The sequence below is a fragment of the Nuphar pumila genome, chromosome 9 (assembly GCF_984573655.1).
Source record: "Nuphar pumila chromosome 9, dmNupPumi1.hap1.1, whole genome shotgun sequence".
Lineage (NCBI taxonomy): Eukaryota > Viridiplantae > Streptophyta > Magnoliopsida > Nymphaeales > Nymphaeaceae > Nuphar > Nuphar pumila.
The window spans coordinates 114,528,353-114,551,468 of NC_143257.1; the positions used below are offsets into that span (position 1 = coordinate 114,528,353).

The 23,116-nt window shown below is 38.4% G+C and overlaps 1 protein-coding gene across 3 annotated transcripts in view; it reads right to left on the reverse strand.

Moving 5' to 3' along the window:
• LOC149828945 (uncharacterized) overlaps positions 1-23,116 on the reverse strand; it is a 35,243-nt gene that overhangs the window by 3,618 nt on the left and 8,509 nt on the right. For 2 of the 3 annotated variants that reach the window (XM_090017809.1, XM_090017810.1), the window contains 7 exons: positions 17,246-17,346; positions 16,673-17,111; positions 12,881-13,771; positions 12,331-12,391; positions 8,299-8,348; positions 8,109-8,215; positions 7,905-7,992 (listed from right to left, as the gene is read on the reverse strand). In XM_090017809.1, the coding sequence (XP_089873935.1) occupies positions 7,905-7,992; positions 8,109-8,215; positions 8,299-8,348; positions 12,331-12,391; positions 12,881-13,771; positions 16,673-17,111; positions 17,246-17,346 (1,737 nt within the window). The remainder of the gene's footprint in view (positions 1-7,904; positions 7,993-8,108; positions 8,216-8,298; positions 8,349-12,330; positions 12,392-12,880; positions 13,772-16,672; positions 17,112-17,245; positions 17,347-23,116) is intronic. The other variant, XM_090017811.1, reaches the window with a different exon arrangement.

Sequence of the window (23,116 nt, forward strand, 5' to 3'; positions counted from 1 at the left end):
TCACCCCGTGCGATGGATGCTCGGTGTGAGCGATTTATTTTTTACCACTTAACAAGTGAGCAGCTACCACTTTTCCTGTATATACATACACAATATATATAATATATATAATATGAGAAATTTACAATATTTAACAGTTTCATGTGTCATAACTTGGTAGTATTAAAATCTAACACAACTAATGAAGAGAATGTCATCAAACTTACCATCTATGTCACAAGGATTCAGCCAGACAGGTGCCTCTGTTAAAATATGATGTATATTTATATATATATCTATATACATAGATTACGACACATACACATATATATGATATATATATGTCTATGTGTCTATCTATATATATAAATATATATATATTTATTTTGTAAAACCCGATAGGGGTATTTCTGTCATTTCACCCTGTACTCGCATATCATTGATATGCTTTTCTCTTTTTCTTTTTCTTTTTCTTTTTCTTTTTCTTTTTCTTTTTCCTTTATTCATTTTCCTTTTTTTTTGCTTTTTTTCTTTTTTGTTTTTATTCACTTGAGAGGGGTCCACATAGAGTCGTTGGACCCCTCCAACGGTCATAAATATGACCGTTGGAGGGGCTCCAACGACTCTATGGGAGCCCCCCTTGGGTCCCTTGCTGTGTATAAATAAGGGGCACAGCCCCATGTATTTCTTAAGCTTCTTTTGAAGCATTCTATGAAGTGAGATATATTTTTTATCTTCTTTTTGTGCTTGACCACTTTTGTGGTTTATTTTGCCCTTTAGTGACATCTTGTGTATGTGCGTGCTTCCGTGCTTTCGCTTGGAGACGTTGCTCTTTTCATTTGGCACTTCATTACATCGTATCAGAGCCTTGGCTAAGAAGGCTTCATTGGATCCTCCATTGACAAGTAATACCTCTCCTCTCTCTTGTCTTATAAATTTGTCTTCTAATGGCCAACAAAGATGCAAAAATCGATCTCTCATTCAAATTGGATGGGACCAATTATCGCATGTGGGCGGCCGCTATGGAGAATAATCTCAAAGGTAAAAGGCTTTGGGGTTATGTATGTGGAACCATTCCGAAACCACAACTAAAGCTAACTAAATTTGAAGGAGGTGAAGAAAAAGCCTTGAATGAAGAAGAAAAAGAAAAGGCTATTCTTGATTACTCTTCTAAAATGGAAGATTGGGAAAGTGAATCTTAGCATGGTTCATGAATAACGTCGAATTGAAGATTTGTGCAAATCTTGCTAAATTCAAGAAGGCTAATGAAGCATGGTTTTTCATGAAAGGTATGTACACTCAAAGAGACCTTGCTAGGCATTTTTTTCTTCAAGAAAAGGTAAGAGCTACCAAGCAAGGTGATATGAGCATTAGGGACTACTACAGTGCCCTATCCTCTTTATGGGATGAACTTGTCCTTCTCGAACCGCAATGGGAAGGAAGTGCTATTGCTATGAGACAAGAGCAAATGGAAAAAGAGAGGTTCTTTCAATTTATTCATGGGCTTCGTCCCGAATTTGAACAACTTAGAGGATCTCTACTCCTCTAAGCGATATTTTGGCCGATTTATGTCAAGAAGAAACCCGTTTGGCCTTGAAAAGGGATGTTGATGAAGTACATGCCATGTCTAGACCCGACAACAATGTAAGATCATATAAACCACCACATTTTTTGAAGAATAATGGTGGAGGAAGGAAAATCATTTGTCATAATTGTAATGAACCGGGCCATATTCGTCCCGATTGCCCTAAATTCAAGAAGAAGGTAGCCTCCGTGGGAGAAACTCCTCCAATCATCAATGAAGATTCAAAGAAGGATGGTGACATAAAGGATTCCATCGCTCATCTAACCGAAACTCTCCAACAATTTATGAAGATGAACGCCTCTACATCATCATCCTCACCTTCCACTTCCGGTGCCGCCATTTCTTCATTCCCAGGTATGTCTTCTTGGATTCTTGATTCGGGTGCCTCTTTCCATATGACTCCAAATGCATCACTTTTGTCAAAACCAAGTCTCAATAAGTTTAAATCATATGTATCCACCGCCGATGGAACTTCTTTAAATGTTGAGGGTATTGGAAACCTTGAGAAAATTTATGACCAAAACAAAGAATTTTTTGTTCCCAAAATCCAAATCATCCCAAAACTTAATCTAAATCTTTTCTCCGTCTCTCAAATCACCGATTTTGAGTGTAATGTCTCTTTTTCACCAACCCATTGCTATGTGCAGGATCTCCGGTCCGGGAAGCGGATTGGGCAAGGCCATAGAAGAGGGGACCTTTACTATATGGATTTTTTGTCTTTGCCATCCAAATCATTTTGTAATCATGTTCAATCCAAAGATATTGAGACTTGGCATAAGAGACTTGGGCACCCTAGTATTTCCAAATTGTACCTTTTTCCATTTTTGGAAAAATTTTGTAATACAAATACATTTACATGCAATGATTGTATTCTTGGGAAAATTCACTCTCTTCCATATTCTCATAGCAATTTTGTGTCAAAAAGGCCTTTTGAACTTGTGCATTCCGATGTATGGGGACCGACACCCGTTATGTCCAAAGGAGGCTTCTCTTACTATGTTTCTTTTATTGATGATTTTACTAGATACACATGGGTTTATATTATCAAGAATAAATATGATGTCTTCACTAATTTTAAAGAGTTTCACGCTCTTGTTCAAAATCAATTCCAACACAATATAGCCATTTTTAGATCCGACTCAGGAGGAGAATACATGTCTAAAGACTTCCAAAATTATTTTAAAACAAATGGAATTTTGCACCAACGATCTTGTCCTAAAACTCCGCAACAAAATGGTCTTGCGGAAAGGAAACATAGGCATTTAATTGAAACCACAAGAACTCTTCTTGTGTCTAAATGTGTTCCTAAAAACTTTTGGGCCGAAGCTCTTCTTACCGCAACATATCTTGTGAATCGTATGCCCTCTTCCTCTTTGAAAAATGTTTCGCCCTTTGAAAAATTATTTAAAATTACTCCCGATTTTAATAGATTAAGAATCTTTGGATGCAAATGTTTTGTACTTAGTTTAGGACAAGATAAGTTGTCACCTAAAGCTATTGAATGTGTGTTCATTGGCTATGGTGAGAATCAAAAAGGCTATAGATGTTTTGATATTCGAAACAATAAATTATATGTGTCGAGAAATGTAAACTTTATTGAAGAACAAAATGGTTTCGATATCCACACATCTAAGGAAGACATCGATTATTCTTCTTTATTTGACTTAGCTCCTAGAATTGAGTCTCCTGAGGCTATTTCTTGTGATACTAGTTGTGATGGAATTTCACATTATAATGATATACAACAACATGATAATACCTCCCAAAATGAAAACCTTAATGATATAAATGTTTATACCCGGCGGATAGGAAATGAACATCAACCTGCTATTGACAGATACTCTCAAGACTTCTCTTTAGAAGAATCTACTGACAACAATATACCTAGGAGATCTTCTCGTACCAGTAGGCCACCACAAAAGTTTGCGTCCTATGAATCTTTTTCTCCGAATTATAGGGTCTGTCTTATGTTAATACATTCGTATCACGAACCTACCTCTTTCAAGGAAGCTAAAGATCACCCACATTGGATTGAAGCCATGAAAATCGAGCATTATTCCTCAACCTTTAGGGAAGAAGGCAATTGGGTGTAGATGGGTATATAAAGTCAAAACTAGATGTGATGGGTCCCTTGAAAGATACAAAGCTCGTTTGGTAGCAAAAGGCTATGCCCAAGAATATGGGATTGATTATGAAGAAACTTTTGCTCCCGTGGCCAGAATGACTAGTGTACGAACCTTAATTGCTTTAGCATCCATCAAACAATGGCCAATATACCAACTTGATGTGAAAAATGCTTTTTTAAATGGAACTTTATGTGAAGAAGTTCTTATGGATCCTCCGCCGGGTCTTGAAATTGGGAAAGGCAATATTCTAAAATTAAACAAAGCTCTTTATGGGTTAAAACAAGCGCCAAAAGCGTGGTATGATCTTTTTAGCAAAGTAGTTCTTGATAATGGTTTCTCCTCATGTTACACTGATACTGCTTTGTTTGTTAAATCCTCTAATGAATACATAACCATTTTGTTATTATATGTTGATGATATGATTATCACAGGTAATGATAAGAAAGGTATTGATCTTATTAAAAATATTCTTAAGACAAATTTTGATATGTCTGATCTGGGTTTTTTGAGGTATTTCTTAGGAATTGAAGTTGCATACTCCCCCAAGGGGTATGTCCTATCTCAGATGAAGCTTGCCTCTGATATTATTGCTAGGTCTGGGCTAACAGATGACAAAATGGTGGAGACTCCAGAAGTGATCAATGCCAAGATGAGAGCCAATGATGGCACTCCTTTAGCAGATCCCACGCCTTATCGTCAATTGATTGGATCATTAACATATTTATCTATTACCAGGCCTGACATTTCCCATGCAGTTCATAGTGCAAGCCAATTTCAGACTGCTCCTACCACCACTCACATGGCAGCAGTAATGAGGATTATCAAATATCTAAAAGATTCCATAACTAAGGGAGTATTCTTATCCTCTTCTTCACCTCTTACTTTACTTGCGTATACTGACTCTGATTGGGGGGGTAACCCCGATGATCGTATTTCTACCACAGGTTATTGTGTGTTTCTTGGGGAGTCACTTATCTCCTGGAGGTGTAAAAAGCAGCGTAAAGTTTCTCTCTCATCTACTGAAGCCGAATATCGTGCGATGGCCACTACCACAACTGAGATTGTGTGGTTAAGAAGCCTACTTAAAGATTTGGGTGTCTCATTCTCAACTCCCTCAAAGCTATGCTGTGACAACAAGAGCTCCATTTATATCGCTAGCCATCACACTTTTCACGAACGAACGAAGCATATTGAGATGGACTGTCATTATGTTCGAGATGAATTTTTACGAGGCACCATTCAACTTCCATATGTTCCTACCGAATATCAGTTGGCGGATTTCTTCACCAAAGCTTTGCCTTCGCCTCGCTTCTACTTCCTCCTCAGCAAACTCTCGGTGATCTCACCATGTGTTTGAGGGGGGGTGTTAAAATATGATGTATATTTATATATATATATATATATATATATATATATATATATATATATATATATATCTATATACATAGATTACGACACATACACATATATATGATATATATATGTCTATGTGTCTATCTATATATATAAATATATATATATTTATTTTGTAAAACCCGATAGGGGTATTTCTGTCATTTCACCCTGTACTCGCATATCATTGATATGCTTTTCTCTTTTTCTTTTTCCTTTATTCATTTTCCTTTTTTTTGCTTTTTTGTTTTTATTCACTTGAGAGGGATCCACATAGAGTCGTTGGACCCCTCCAACGGTCATAAATATGACCGTTGGAGGGGCTCCAACGACTCTATGGGAGCCCCTCCTTGGGTCCCTTGCTGTGTATAAATAAGGGGCACAGCCCCATGTATTTCTTAAGCTTCTTTTGAAGCATTCTATGAAGTGAGATATATTTTTTATTTTCTTTTTGTGCTTGACCACTTTTGTGGTTTATTTTGCCCTTTAGTGGCATCTTGTGTATGTGCGTGCTTTCGCTTGGAGACGTTGCTCTTTTCATTTGGCACTTCATTAGAGCCTCACCCGCGTCGAATCAACGCGGGTGCAGCACCCGATGCGGTCAACCCGTCATTGGGTGCGGTCAACGCACCCAGGGTCATTTTGGTCCATTTTTGAATTTTTTTTTATTTTTGCCCTATGAAATGGGCTGCGGAATTTAAAAAAAAAATCTTGGGGAGGGGGGGGGGCGCTGCCCCTCTATAACCCCCCCCCCCCACCAAGGGCAGGACCCGCGCCGGGGGGAACCCCTGGACTCCCCTTCTCTCTCTCTCTCTCTCTCTCTCTCTCTCTCTCTATATATATATATATATATATATATATATATATATATATAGAGAGAGAGAGAGAGAGAGAGAGAGAGAGAGAGAGAGAGAATTTTTTTTTGCCACACCCCGCACCCATGTGACATAGCTTACCATAGTGGAAACCTGCAATACAAACTTCCAAATTTCATGTTTTTCATCACAATAAATGTATCTTTACTAACTTCAAGACTCCACCATCAATTAAGTGCTGGCGCCCAAGTTGGAGCCCACCACAAACCTCTTCCAAGGTGCAGGTATGGACCTTGCCTCTTTCTGTACTTTTTCCACATGCAATTCTAAGGCTTCTTCCTTTTTAATAAAGAATCGCCTCTCTTTGAAAGATAAGAGCCTTGAGAGTAATGGGTGTTTTGGGACTTTGAGAGTTCTTGTCTTGTCATTGTATTCCTCACTATGGTTAGTGGATTTTCTAGTCCTCTTTTGCTCGTAGAGTCAGGCCCAAGGCCAAACCACGTAAATCTAGTGTCTTCTTCTCTTTCATCATCTTAAGCATGTAGATAAGGTGTTTTATGCATTGTAATAACTCATAAATGAATGAGTCATTTGTCAGTCTGTGCATGCCAAGCCCTCATATCCAACTTTTTCTTAGCTTGGATTAGTGTTACTACACCATGAGTCACTATTTTCTAACAAGCACACTTCATTTTCTTCATCAAAGGAAGGTACAAGTCGTAAGGTTCTCCATGCAGCAATCTTCCACATAATGAAGCACAGTCATAACCATGGTGGTTGGTTCAACAACATGAATAACAAAGGATGTGGCAAAAGAAGATTTTGGTACATATGGAGGATTTGCTAATGGTGATAGAGGCGGTAACTTTAATGTTAGTATTGATTGTGGGATTCACCCTACAGTAGGTACTGGATATTATAGAAACAGGTCTAACCCGAACTATGGAAATCTTAATTTGATGATGTGCAATGTTTGCGATGTTGCAATCTCCTTACTGATATTATCATGAGAAACCAAATAACAGACTCCAATGTTCAAGGAGCAGCAGATAATAGAGATAGTGTCAATAGTTTGACTCCAAGCATGGATGGCCTATCCATCATATCTCCTTTAAAAGCCAACACTTGGTACTTGGACAGTGGAGCCATGAATTGTGTTACTGGCAATGCAGATATAATCGCTTCCATAATTGTAAGAGATAGAACATCACATCCCATTACCCATGTTGGATGTGTTACCATTCATTTTCCAAATGGTTCCACTGAGTTGAAAAATAGTCCTTTTATTCCTAATTTTCAAGAAAAACTCATTGGTGCCACAATTAACAGATGATTATATCATTTGTTGTATTTTTAGACCTCGATTTATTTTCTTGAAGGAAAATTTTTGGGGACAACATATGTTAGAGCCTAGAGGATACTGGATTAGAGAATCATATGTTATCTGTGATCAATTATAGAAGAGGCTACAGCACCATCGTCTAGGTCTTGTTGTTTGAACTTTGGAATCTAGTTGTATAAAACTGGTGTCATTCCTTTTGTCGATGTTAAGTCCTTATTTATGTCATGGGATGGCTGTCAGTTGGAGAGACATAATTACCATTTGCTTCTAGTAATAAAAGAGCATCTTTTCTTTCTGGGTTAATTTATCCATATGTTTGGGCGACAAATTTTTCACTCCCTCTCTAATAAATAAATTGACCAACTTCGATTAACCCCTAACAACTTTCACAATTCTATAGCAATGCTTCTTTTGTAGATTCACCACCAAAGGCATTACTATAAATAAACTTTTCCCCTGTTGACATCACTATTTCCAACTGTCAAAGAATCTTGCATCATGTCTTACAAAGCTACAAAAAATTCCATTCGTGAATGCCATCAATGGCATCACTTAACTGCTGTCTAAGACAATAAAACAACCACCCAGTGGAATATAAAATTACCAATCTGCACAAAATTTGACAAAAAGTCATCACTGAACAAAAGCAAGATGGTGCAACTTACTTTGAGAATGCGGGACATGAAAGATGTGTCATTCAAGGACAATGCAAGCTCAGCAGCCTCTTTGCGCACAAATTCCACGTAGGCAGATCTATTTCAGAGGAAAGCAAACAAAAACCAAATTAATCTTCAATGGAGCTTTTCATCAAGGCAAATCATAAACCAATTTAAAAATATCTTCATCAAGGCAAATCAGAAATAGATTACCCTTTAGGTTGACCAGTTGCAGCATCTGTCACAATTACCACCTTCTGCACTTCACCACATTTGTTGAAATGCGTAGAAAGCAAATCTTTTGTTGCTCCAAAGTGAACCTGCAAGTGCAGGAAATAAAATTTTGGTAGAGCTTCCAAAAGCAACACTAGAAGGGAAAAGGAAAACAAAATGAGGTTCTTACATTGCTGACAAAGATGCTCCGAGATACAACATCATCAGCAGGATGAGACCCTGCAGATACCAAAGGGAGAAATTTAATTGATACCGCCTCAATAGAAGGAAACACATTGATCCTTACAGTTAACGAGCATGATGAGATAACCATTAGCGGACAGCATTGTATTAATGATAAATGACAGGGGAGCATGATGTCAGTATGACAAAATTTCACGTTTAAAGCTATGTCACATGGGTGCGGGTGCGGGTGCGGGTGCGGGTGCGGGGATGCGGCACTTTAAAAAAACTTGGGTGCCGGGGTGCGGGAAGGCAAAAATATAAAAAATTAAATATATATACATAATATATATAGAATTTTTAAGTTTTAACAGTTAACAACAGTAACACTAATGAAATAAAAACACAAAAACCTGTTTTTACAATTTTTTTAGTTAAACAGAAAGTATAAACCACCTTTATGTAATTTTATAAAAGTACAATAGTTTTTTATGAAATTTTAGAAACCAAACCTCAAAACAATAAATAACATAGGGTCCTAAAAGTAATATTCGATAATAAAATGGACTCTAATAGAAAAAAACAACTTAAAAAAATATTTAAAAAAAACTTGTTTTAAGAAAACGAAAGGGTCTCGACCCTTCTTCCTTCTCTTTACTAAAACCCTAGACCTCAGGGTTTCCGCCAGCGACCTCCTTCGTCTCCGCCACCGAGACACGGTGCTCGACGAGAGTTCCCGCCAATGACGTCCTCTGCCACCACCGAGCAGCGCCACCCACCGCCGATGACGTCCTCTCGCCTCTCGATCCAGCCCAACCACCACCAATCGGATTCCTGTCGGTGTGAGGTGCGCAAAAGATGACTAAAACCCTCTATTTTTTCCTTTATCCTCTGACCCTTACCCCCTCTATTTTTTTTTAAATCTACCATCGATCCTACTGTGGTCCGGTGTCGGGGGTTTGTCGGGCGCTGTCTTGGGTTTTCGGTAGTTGTGGTTGAGGGGTTTGACCGCCTTCGACCTACCAGAGGCGGCAAAGATGACGCTGATAGCGGCTTTGATGCCTATCCCTCTTCTGATTCCCTGTTCTGATAAAAAATCCCAAGACGCACCTGCACCGGGTGCCGCACCCGCGTCGCACCGCGTCGACGCGGGTGCGGCACCTGGTTGGCCGAATCCCTGTGACATAGGTTTAAAGTATTATAAAGGAGAATGTAATACCTAGACTCATCCAAGTTTTTACTAGATGCAGAGAACAGAACATGCATTATGGAAATGTGAAACCAGAACATTCTGGAATTGTACATGCCATTCGAAATAACCACTCTCCAGTTCATTGCGGCATTTATAAGAAAGCTACATAAAATGGTGTCATTTGCAATTATTTTGGCATTTTTATTGCACCAGCCTAAATAGGAGGTGGGTTTCAGAGGGTATGTTTAGAGGGAGACTTTATCCTCCGGTGGCTGAAGATTTCTGAGCGGGTCACAGGCCTGGCAGTCAATGATGCCGCTTTTCAACATTTGAGATAGGTGCATTGTGGGAGACTTGAAGAATCAAAAGGTTGCAGTTTCGGACATCCAAATATATTTCCTTGGCAGGATAAATTATGACGATGATACATGTATTAGCTAGTATTCCATCTTATTTGATGTCTATTTTTCTCATGCCTAAAAGGATGGAGAAGAGACTCGTGAAGCTGTTCAAAAAATTTGATCTGGAAGGGTTTGAGGGTTGGCTGGTATGCCACTTGTTTCATTAAATGTTGTCTCAAAACTGCTGAGCTGGGCAGTCTGGGTATCAGAAGGCTGGCCGTGATGAATGCTTCTCTAAAGGAAGCTTTCTGCTCCTTTTGCTTTTTGGGCAGGCAGAATGGTAGCTTTTGGTTGAGGAAGATAACTGATGGGCCAGATTTTTGAAGGAGAAATTACAAAGATGGCCCTGGAACTGGAAACTGAAACATAGATGGAAGAATGAGTCTGAGCATTGGAAAGCAAGGACCAAAGTACTTCCCCTTTTCTTGAATAGGACATCCAAAAACTGCCAGCATCATGGAATATAATCTTAAGGAGACCTGCATTAGATAATGAATTTCAAGATGTAAACTAATGGACCTGCTCGTGCGGAAAGTGCATATACTTGGTGTAGGCAATTCCCTAGAGTGACTGTGTTCCTCACCAGGCTCTTTTACCATTAAATCATGTTATGCCACTTTTGAGCCTAGCACAATCTTCCACCCAAAGAATATCACTTGGGCATTTGGACCATCTCCTAGAGCTAAGGCTTTCACGTGGATGACAGTGGCAGATTGCCTCACAAAACATTTGAAGAAGAGAAGTTTCAGCATGGCAGATAAATGTTCTGTGTTTACTCAACCGAGTCCATGAAACAACTTTTCTTGAGAGCACATTCGTTCCCAACACTACTAGGCTGGGCATTGTCATATCTGATGGAATCAATTTCATCTATAATCATAAATATCACCACTTTTTTTAAAATCTCGCAATTTTATCGCAACATTTTCAAAAACTGATACAATGATGGAAAAACACACATACACAGTATTTTCAAAGTATTGCTGTTCCGAAAATATCACATTTTTATCCTGATATTATTGTGGTATTACCGCAATGTATTTTTTTTTATCTTTTATATATTTTCATATATATTTTGAAATTTTATATATACCAATATTTTCCTGAGATTTACCCCCAAAAAACAATTCTTTATTTGTAGCAAAATTTTCCTTTGCTGAGAAAATCCCCACAACTAGATTCGTGACTGGATTCATCTAATTGCAGTATTAGACCTCTATTCCTTACTCCCTAGATGAGGGTGAGAAACAAGGGTCAGTGTGAAGCTAGTGGCTATTCCCAGCATGGTGGTTTACATAGCATGAAAAGAATGCTACGAACTTTGAGGGAGAAACCTGTGGATATAAATATTTTGCACAAGAGGACTATTGGAGAGATCAATATTCTGGACAGAGTGAAATGAACATGGGCCCTTTGTTACTTTTCTAGAGAAGAGACCCATTACCGTGATTGTGCTCTCTGTTCTTTTTCTTCGTTTCTGATGACTCGGAAAAGAAGCATCCTTTGGGTGGTACAGTTTGGGACAAGGTCATTGGAAAGACATATGGAGAACTAGGAGGAACATGAAATGATAATTCCCTTTGTTCACCCATTGATGGGGAGGTTTTGAGAAACTCTTAAGGAGAGATTTGCAGAATCTCTTTTGTGTTTTCTCCAATGCCCAGAATCCTCAAAAGCTCACCTCCTGATCAGAGCCCTAAAGCATTGATGTTGAACTTAGACTAGTTAAAAGTTCCAACATGATTCGAGGATACTATCACTACTCTGGAATTTAAGCACCACGTGTCATTTCCTTTGTGTAAGAACCACCAAGATATACTCAATCTTGCATTGCAACTGGGGAAATATTGATGTTCATGAGATGCTTGAAGGATCTGGAGAATACAAAAGCATGTGTTGTGTGTGTGTGTGTGTGTGCGCGCGCGCGTGCATGTGTATGTGTGGGGTGGGGGAGGGGAGAGGGGAAATGATGCAACAGCCAACAACAGCCATTCATCTAAATTGACCATCATATTCCAGGCAATTTCACTAAATAATGCTCAACCACAGTGGTTTTCATCTTTTCACTTACTAAGAGAATGATGCAGAGAAGAAAGAAGTGGAGGATACTAATTTTCTCATACACTTATCCTTCCCTCAAGCAGAGGAAAATTGCCATGGTCTTGGAGTATCATTATCACATGCATGTTTGTCAGGTGAGCAATACATACTGGATGGTAGTTTCCCTCTCTACTGAAAAGAAAATGTCAAGAAAGAACATTGGGAAAAGAAACCACAAACAACTGGATCAACTACGAGCAGACAAAAAACCAGTAGAGGAAAGAAACAAAAGAAAAATCATAGTTCAAGGAATTAAATCAATAGAAGAACACCAAGGCTGCAGATTAAAACCAGAAGTGGGGTTTCTTTAAGAAGTTTGTACCTTACAATAAGATTTCAAACTCACCAGGCATACATGACATGGCCTTTTGGTCCTCCTTACAAACATCTTGATGAGATTTTTCCTGCTAAAAACACAATTTAGAAAATTTCATCAAGCAGATTATTAAGATGGTCAAGTCTCTGATTTCAAGGCAAGATAAGCTCTTATGAATCTCAAAAGGTGTATAAACAATCATGCTTAAAACAGTGATACCAGGCCTTTCTTTGTCTGAAAAAGGATCAACCAGTGGTTGAAAAAAATGGTGTAGAGAGAATAAGGGAAAGTAAAGGCCAAGAAGGGACATCATAAGTAAGAAGGATGAAAGAAGATTCTGACATTTCCCAAGAAATACCAAACAAATTCCCACGCCTATAAGGGACCCTGTAATCCATCAAAGATTTCATTTTCTAAGAGAGGTCATTGAAGTAGTAAGCAAATAAGAATTTGCACCATGTAAATCATTGCAATTTTGCATTTGTAAATCACAAAGCCTCAAATTTCCAGCATCTAAGAACAATAACACAAACAATCATAACCAAAAATTGGTGCAATTCTTCCCTTCCATCATTCTTACATTTCCATCACCTACTACAGCATTCTCCTTATCCAGAACCAGCTGCACACCAGGCTTGCAAGCAAAAACTCCTCTATTCTGCAGCCCAGTCTGCTCCTCCACTTTTGATACATTACTTTCTGACTGGAAATTTGGTGGTTTCCACGTATTCACATTCACAGAAATATTTACAATCTTGTGAGTTGATTTTGCCATCGCAGTGGCAGACTGATCTTTCAGCTTCGTTTTCCTTAAAGCCTCATCTGATTTAGGAGCTATGTCGTAGTGTACCATTAGTGAATTATCCTCCTCATTTTCAGAGTACGAGGCCTGAGTAACATCCATAAACCTTTGTTGCTCATCACCAACATCCGCATATGCATCATTACCAGATGCATAACCAGACACAGCTTCTGTATCTCTGTCTAGATTTGTTAAATCCCCTTCAAGGTCCCTATTGTACTCTTCCATTTGTAATTTATCAGGCTGTATACTTGCATGAGTTGGATCAAAGTCCATCTCAGAATCCCAATCACATTCACTCTCTGGTTCCCTCGAGTGATGATTTTCAAGCTCCATCACCTGATCAGTGTTCTCCACATGTATGTCATGCCCCAACCTATTAACAACACTTCGAAGTGGTCTAACTTTCGATGTGTCACGAGCAGCTTCTGCTGCAGCCTTCAATGCAGTGGTTATGGAAAATGCCACTTTTGAAACAGGTCGATTCACCTGAGTCTGTGAAAATTTGTCCGAGTCACACGCAGAAGATGAAACCACAGATCGTAAGCGCTTTAATACTGGCTCTGATCGTGATGGATCAGATGTCCTCAATGGGGCCAAAGCTTCACGAACAGCAGATTGAAGCAGCCGACGAGGGGCATCAATCTTCATATGGGATGTTACATCTCTCTACAAGCAACAAACGGAAACTCCATCAGTAAGTGCAGGTTTCCATAAATGAACATAAATAAAAAAAAATGAATAATTTCAAAATTGGCACCTAAATTTTCGGCATATTCATAACTATACTTATGTTTTTAAAATTTTTAAATGCACCTAAACTTCGTTATGGTTAATCAAAGAAAACAAAGGACAGTTTTGGCATCAAAATTTAGAGCAAAATCTCAAATATAATGTTAAAAAATTTATTAAACACTTTTTTTCTCTTCTTCAAAGTTTGAACTCTCTCTTCTATAAATTGAAGGAATTTGTTGTGGCATGGAGGGTTGATGACCTAAATACATTTTAAGGATAAATGAAAACACTAAAACCAAAAAATGAGAGAAGAAGATAACAGATCAAAAACCACCTAATTCACAAGCCTTACAAACCCAGGTTGTCATATCAGACCAAGATTATATTCTAATTGTTGAAAGGTAAACGGTAATATCTTCATACCAACCAAAGGTTAGTAGTAACTGAGTTAATTTTAGAAAAGTTTTTTGAACTACATAAACAAAACTTTGGTGCCTTTCAGAAAATCTCCAAATATTAGGTTCATTTTTTAATTATGCCAAAAAGTTAGGTGCCATTTTTAAATTTTCCTTAAATACATGAAATGGTACAAGGTACAGCGAGTAGAAATCCTTTTGCATAAGCCAAATAAAATTTCAGCAGTTTGCATAATGACCAAAGTATCAGCTTTGTTAGATTTCTTGTCACTAAAGCTCAAGCAAAAAAACAAAAGAAATGAAAGCACACAAAGCAGTGGTGGAGCCAAGATTTTCCATTATGATGGGGAACACAGCATAGTGCATGTGTTTGCATGTGTATATGTGCACGTGTGTGTGTTATCCTCTGTGTTACATCATCTCCTCAAATGGTATGGACTGATTTTCTACAATTATGACGGTACTGACATACTTTATTATGACCTTGACTATCAATTTAGTGAATTGATTTTGAAAAAAAAAATGCTGGTGATTTATATCATAATTGGTAGAGAGCCAAAAAAATAATAATGAGTTGACTCTAGACAGACCAAATTAATATGCACAAGTGTGTTTGTGTATGAACTGAAATTTTCAATGAATATGTGAGACAGAAAAGAAATTTCTAATAGAATAAATTGGAGTAACTCTCAATGATGGAAGAAAAAAAACAAGCAACCATCCGTTTTTCCTCATGGGTGTGAGTGTGTGAGTGTGTGTGCATCCGCATGCAGAGAGAGAGAGAGAGACCTGAAATCTAAAAATCATGTACTTTTTATGTCTATGCTATATGCTTGGGACTATGTCACAGGGACTCGGCAAACTGGGTGCCGCACCCGCGTTGACGCGATGCGGGTGCGTGTGTGGCACCCGGTGCGGTCAACGGGACCCTGGGTGCGGTCAACGCACCCAGGGTCATTTGTGTCCAATTTTTGGACAAAAAAAATGCTCCCGAGTCCCGACTTTTCTTCCGGCGAACACAAAGAGAGAGAGGGGAAGGACGCGGCAGGGGGCCGTCGGCCTTCCGGCGAACGCAAAGAGAAAGGGGCAGGGCACAGCAGGAAGCCGTCGGCGTCCTGCCAACCCTTCGGCAAACAAAAGGAGACGAAGAAGAAAAGAAGAACAGAACAAGGGGAGAAGAAGGAGATCGTACCTGAGAGAGAGTCGGCGGCGGCGTCAACACTGGGGTTCAGTCGCACACCGGGAGCAAGAGAGAGTGCACAATCGAGAGGGAGAGGAGGAGCACAGGGGTGAGGGCTTCCCCCTCACCCTTGCGTGATTTAAAGAGCATGGGAGGACACAAATCGTGAAACCCGGGGGTTTCCCTTATCAGCAGAGGAGGAGGGGGGGGGGGGGGGGGGACGAAGGCCTACGCAGCGTTAAAAAGTTTTTTTAAAGGGAAAAACCCGTAGGGTTTTCCCTGGACTCTATTCTGGTACGGGTCCGTTTTTTTTTTTTTTAAATCGTGGGTTGAGACAGCTTAAGCCCTCGGAGAGATGAGACAGCTGACCCTAGGTGCGTTGACCGCACCCAAAGTCATTTATGTCCAACTTTTGGACTTTATATATATATATATTTATTTATTTATTTATTTATTTATTTATTTATTTATTTATTTTGCCGCACCCCCGCACCCAAGTTTTTTGAAAGTGCCGCACCCCCACACCCGCACCTGCACCCATGTGACATAGGCTGGGGATCATTAAAAAAAATTATGCTCTTTAAGAAAGATGTATTTAAAATGATAAGTTAGAAGGAGTATAATATTATATACTTTCCACAGTATAATATTATATACTTTCCAACTTTATTTCATATATAAGTGAATAAAATCATCTGAAAAAATAAAATCTCTATTACACCCAAAAAACTAAATTATATCTCCCTCATTTTAGAACAGGCACAGTTTATCTCTCATGTTTGGGTGGGGCAAGTACTATGACAGTTCACTGGTATCCACTGTTGTTGGTTTTCCTGTCTCTCTGTGTACGTGTGTAGGCGCATGTCTGTGCATGCACATCTGAACCGATGGCAATAATGCTTGCATAAAACCCTAGTACCCTACATCTAACCCACCTTAGCTTAGCAGAGCTGATAAAAACTGGCTACAGACAACCCAAGCTGATTAACCTGCAGCATATTCTCAAGGACTCATAGTAATCACCAATCACTGATCAAATTGATCGCTATCATAAAAGCAGAAGACTAGAAGATACCATACCCTAGAAATGTCTCTTTTCCTGTACCTACTCCATGACCATTTAACATCCCATCTACCCATTAATACATGAATGAACAGAAAACACACTTACAATATTCCACATATTTCACCTCCAAAATATCAGGAAGATGTATTCAGAAGAAAAGTAATGTCCCTCACCTTTGCTGGTTTCCATTCTGTGTGCTCATTCAGCTCTTTCTGGATTCGTTCTTTGGGCTGATTATGCTCTTTCTCCACATGAGACCTGGAAGCATGAGACTTGGAAGAACGGATCTTTCTCAGGAAACCCGATGTGTCATTGCCATAATTCTCAGGATGATAATTTTCAATTTCAGAGGCCCGAAGAGGAGAAGGCTCTGCCGTGTCTCTTGTTACCCATTTCCATTCCCTTTTGCGACGACTACTGGCTTCCCTCGCTGTACTTTCTCGCACATGCTCAGAATTCATGTGTAAGCTGCCATTCTGATGCTCTGTTTTTGAGTCCTTTTGTTTTGTACATTCAGCTAGCAAGGATTTGGTTTGACCTGCTGCATCTGGAAAAGATGATTCGTGGGGTTTCACATAAAGATGAAGGTTTGAAGAAAGATGGTCCCACAACCTGCATCAAAGTTGTAATAAAAGTAAACATCAAGATAGTTGGAAGTTACTTGATTATCTCAATCAAGATGTCACAGGTTCTGAAAACTTCTATGCATCGAACAGAAGCAGGATAACATTAATGTGTTACATTACCAGGACACAAATGAACTACAGTTGTCCCCAAGAAAGACATGAAGGTCTTGTTCAGCTGCTTCTTTGTGCTTGCCATTCTTGACCAGCACAATAACATAGTCCTGCAGAGTGAAGATAATAAACATGAAAATTTTTCCTTGTTTCGAATAAAGAATGTTTTGTATTAAGAATATCAAATATCTATTTCTTTAGTTGACAAAAAAGCAAGCTTTAGGATTCACATTGAAGCTTTAACAGATTCGGCAAAAGACAAGTAGATTCAAAATAAGAACATACTGTTGCTTACTTTGTATGAAGAATAGCAAAGGCATGATTCAATTCTTTCATTTGTCAAGTTCTGATAAACAGTTTGTGACACTTTCATGATTTCATCCAAGTTTTAAAAAATCATGCAAAAGAGGGAGAGAAACAAATCACATCAAAAAAATTCCAAGAATCCAAAGAGAAAAATGGCAAGTCATCAAACAAAGGTAAAGTATGACAATCACCAAAGAAAGAACTCTATAACAGTAAACAACTGAACTTGAACTTGCAAATGCTCTCAAGAAAAAAAACCTGTTTCCAACCAAAAAAAAGTGAAATTAGCACTCACGCCATCTAAATGAATTTCCTCCTACAATGTGGTCAGATCCCAAAAGAAAAAATTGCACATAAATGCAATTTATACCCAAGCATGAAATATAATTATTCAAATCAAAATTTAAATGGTTGCTGGGTCCAACAACTAAAACACTTTGATATCAATGTTCGAGAGCACTTTATTATATTTGTCTCTAATTAATATTATTTTTTCATGTTCATAGCTAGTGGGTCAGATACAGCAAATAAAATACTACTATGGAGCACAAGAAATATGTTGAAATGTGTCGTTGCAAAACATTTCCAATTTTTTCTTTCTAAAATTCAATGGTATACATCGTGTGTTTTTCTACTGTTAAATTCTGAGATTTCAAAAAAATTGGCTAAGTGTTTCGTAAAGTCAATAGAAATCCTCGATTTTAGGTGGAGTCAGTTGAGTCTGGGCTTGGCCCAGGACCCATTGACAAGACCTAAACGAGTCAATTAAGATTTGGTAAAACTTTTTATTTTTGACCTTTAAAATCGAGCAAAATTTGAGCGAAATTCGAAGTCGAAATACAGGTAATATATCATTAGATGCGTCTCAAAATTCTGAAAACATTGATATTTTGTTCTTCTGAATTCGGGCTATAGTTGGGCCGAAAATCGCATTTTTTTAAAAAATGACCCGCCTCGATGTGATCGGTTCTGGATTGGATTGGATTTGATCCGTTTGACCCAAGTCAATATGGATCTGAACCTAGTCCAAGACCCATATTAATTAGGATATGTTCTAGTTTGAGATTCATATAGATATTGGATATGGATTTTGATCTTGGATCTTAGATCTGGATCAAGATCCAAGTCCAACTAATTTAAAGTTTTAAATTCAATATAAAAGTTTAATTGAGTGAATTTGCAAGTTAAAAAGACACGCAGAGGGTGGAGATACCCTCTGAAATTTTATTATTTAATAAATAATAATTAATTAATTCAAAATTTTTATTTTTGGTATGACAGAGTTCTACATTTGTGGAACTCTACCTAATATGTAGGGATTCTAGAAGAGCCCACATGTAGTAAAAAGTAAAAACAATAAACTAATAAATTTGTTAAAAAGTAGAAAAGAGGTTAGAGATAGAGAGTAGAACTCTATCTCCAAGCCAAATGGGTAAGAAACTCGAGAAAGGACGGCACCCTCTTTCTAGAAGACCAAAAAAAAAATTTATAAAAGGGTCTAACTCGCCCTTCTCTTTAGATTTTGTTTTTTCAAGCGAGAGAGAGGGAGGGAGAGAGAGAGAGAGAAGGAAGGAGGGAAAAGAAATAAAGAAAAAAAAGAGAAGAGAGGAAAAGGAAAGGAAAAAAGAAGAAGAAGGAGAGGATTTCCTTCCGTTCAGATTGTCCGATGTATACTTTTAGTTCTTTTCCGTTTCTCAACCAAGGTACATATTTCTCTCTAAGTCTTTACGGGAAAGAATGGGTAAAAATCTGATTTATGTAAGGGTTTGAGGAAGAACAAAAATCTAGTTGCAAAACAACATAGATTTAAGCATAAGTATTGTCGATTTTATCATATTTAGGAATTTATATATATGTAGATCGATTTCCCTACGTGCGCAAATCTGAAAATATATGTAAGTATATTTTCAGATTTGTCTATACCCATTGTTTTAATTTTTTTATTATGAAAATAAGGTATATAATGAAAGAAACATGTAAATAGATTTCTTTTCAATGCCTCGGTTAGATAGATGGGTATGAGATCTATCATTACTGGGTGTAAATACATATACATGTGCCCAGATTTATTTTATGAAAGAAGATTTCTTCTTTGTATCAAAATCTGATTTTTTTTCTTTGTATACCTATCAATTTTTTTGATGTGCATGTTTTTAAGTTCGGATCTGCCACATGTACATGTGAACAAATCTGGACAGATATGTCCGACAGTACATGTGGACAGATTTGTCCGAATATACCTATGGACAAATCTGGACAGATCTGCCGATATTCACATGTGTGCAGATCTGGTCCAGATCAGCTGATTTTTAAATCGTTTAGTTATACACTGTCGGTCCCAAGCCCGGATAAAGGAGGAGGGTTGCGGTAGGCCTGTGACAGTCAGCATAAAAACTTAGTCATACCCTATGAAAATGAACCAATATGAGAATTTCGTTGGGGTGTTCCCTACTGAGCGACGCGCTGTACTCTCTAAGCCCGGAGGCAGTGATAAATGGGCAAGGGTTGCTAGGTCGTCGCCCAGAAGCGACGCGTCACACCGGCGCCCGGGTGTGGTGTCAAATAGGCAAGGGTTCCCTCACTTTGTTGGACGAGCGGCGGTAAAGAAGTTAGTCCAAGACCATAAAATTATGGTTAGCCACTTGGAACATAGGGTCTTTAACTGGTAAGTTGGTAGAGTTAGTAGATGTTATGTGTAGGAGAAAGATTGATATTTTATGTCTACAAGAGACCAAATGGGTAGGTGAGAAAGCAAAAGTGATAGAACCTTGGGGATATACTTGGGGATATAAGATTTGGTATACAGGAATAAATAGGAGTAGGAATGGAGTAGGGATTGTTATGAGTCGTCTGTTTATAGAAAATGTAGTTGAGGTCCGTAGGAAGGGTGATAGAATTTTACTTATTAAATTAGTATTAGGTACGGATATTATTAATATTATTAGTGTTTATGCACCTCAAGTAGGTTTAGATGAGTCCATTAAGCATCAATTTTGGGAAGATTTAGATGGAGTAGTACAAGGGATATCTTATGGAGAAAAGCTTTTCATCGGCGGTGACCTTAATGGACATGTAGGCATTAGTAGGGATGGATTTGAGAGTATCCATGGAGGCTATGGTATAGGAGAAAGAAATGAAAGTGGAGAAAGGATTTTAGATTTTTGTTTGTCCTATGATATGATCTTAGCAAACACTTGGTTTAGGAAGAGGGAGTCTCACCTAGTAACATTTAAAAGTGGGGTTAATACGAGTCAGATAGATTTTTTCCTACTTAGAAAGAGAGATAGGGGTTGTTGCATCGATTGTAAGGTTATACCGGGAGAAAGTGTAGCTACACAACATAGAGTCTTAATTTTAGATCTTAGAATTAGACAATGCCGCAAAAGGGATAGACATAGGATAGATCCTAGAATTAAGTGGTGGGCACTGAAAGGAGCTAAACAAGGAATGTTTGTAGAGCAGGTAGTTAAGGAAGTTGATTGGTGTCTCGAGGAGGATTCAGAATCAATGTGGAATAAGATAGCGGGTGGCATGAGAAAAGTGGCTAAGGAGGTATTGGGTGAGTCTAAAGGCGGTGCACCACTAGGTAAGGATACATCATGGTGGAACGAGGATGTCAAATTAGCTATTAAGGTTAAAAGAGAGTGTTATAGAAATCTAAGAGTCGTGATAATGAGAATTTGAAGAAGTATATGATAGCAAAGAAGGAAGCTAAAAAAGTAGTTCGAAACGCGAGGGCTAAGGTATATAAGGAGGTTTATGACAAGCTGGATACCAAAGAAGGCGAGAATGATATTTATAGGCTTGCAAAGATGAGAGATAGGAAATCGAGGGATTTGGGTATGGTTAGATGTATCAAAGATGAAACACAAAGGGTTTTAGTCAAAGATGAGGCGATTAAGGAGAGATGGAAAGATTATTTTGATAAGCTATTTAATGATAGTCATGCTCAAGATCTTGGAGACTTGTCCATTCCCTTTCATGAGATAAATCGTGACTTCATGCGCAAGATTCAAAAGAAAGAAATTGCAGAGGCTTTGAAGAAAATGAAATCAAGAAGGGCAGTTGGCCCAGATGGTATACCTATCGAGGCTTGGAAATGCTTGGGAGAGAAAGGTTTGGAATGGTTGACAAATCTTTTTAACTTGATTTGGCGAACAAATAAGATGCCTAATGAGTGGAGGAAGAGTACTTTGGTGCCTTTATATAAGAATAAGGGTGATATACAAGATTGCACAAACTATCGTGGTATAAAACTCATGAGTCATACTATGAAACTTTGAGAGAGGGTGATTGAGTCTAGGTTGAGGAAGGTTGTCATGATATCGGAGAATCAATTTGGTTTTATGCCTGGAAGATCAACTATGAAAGCTATACATCTTCTTAGACAACTTATTGAAAGATATAGAGAGAGGAACAAAGATTTGCATATGGTTTTTATTGATTTAGAGAAGGCATACGATAGAGTACCTAGGGACGTTCTCTGGTGGACAATGATACAGAAAGGTGTTTCTCTCAAGTACATTAGTATAATTAAAGATATGTATGAAGGAGTAGTAACCAATGTCCGCACTTGTGGAGGGGTGACAACCAATTTTCCTATAACGGTTGGGTTACATCAAGGATCTGCTTTAAGCCCTTTCCTATTTGTGATAGTGATGGATGAGCTTACGAGATCAATTCAAGAAAATGTACCGTGGTGTATGTTGTTTGCTGATGATATTGTTTTGATTGATGAGTCTAGAGCTGGGGTTAACGCTAAGTTAGAATTATGGAGACAGACATTGGAAGCTAGAGGTTTTAACTTGAGTAAGAGTAAGACTGAATATATGGAATGTCGGTTTAGTAAGCAACGGAGTAGTGATGGGAGTGTAGTGAAGCTTGGTGAGCAAGAAATACCGGTGAATGATTATTTCAAATATTTGGGATCCATCATTCAAAAGTATGGAGAAATTGATGGAGATGTAAATCATAGGATAAAGGTTGGGTGGATGAAATGGAAAAGTGCAACTGGAGTGCTATGCGATCGTAGAATGCCATTGCGGTTGAAGGGAAAGTTTTATAGGACGACTATTAGACCCGCTTTACTATATGGTACGGAATGTTGGGCTGCCAAGAGACATCATATTCAAAAAATGAGTGTAGCTGAGATGCGGATGCTTAGATGGATGTGTGGAAACACTATAAAAGATAAGATTCGGAACGAGGAGATACGTAAGAAGGTAGGTGTTGCACTCATTGAAAATAAGATGCGAGAGAATTGTTTACGGTGGTTTGGACATATTCGGCGAAGGCCTAATGATGCTCCCGTTAGAAGGTTGGAGAAATGGGAAAATATATTAGTTAAAAGAGGTCGGGGTAGGCCTAGGAAGACTTGGATGGAGATGATAGGAAAGGATATGAATGCTTTGAACCTCACCGAGGACATGGCATTGGATAGAAATGATTAGAGGAAAAGGATTCATGTGGAAGACCCAAAATGAATTTCTTTTTTGGTTCATATCGCTGACCCCAATTGTTTTGGGATGAAGGCGTTGTTGTTGTTGTTGTTTGTTGTTGTTGTATCGGACTGCT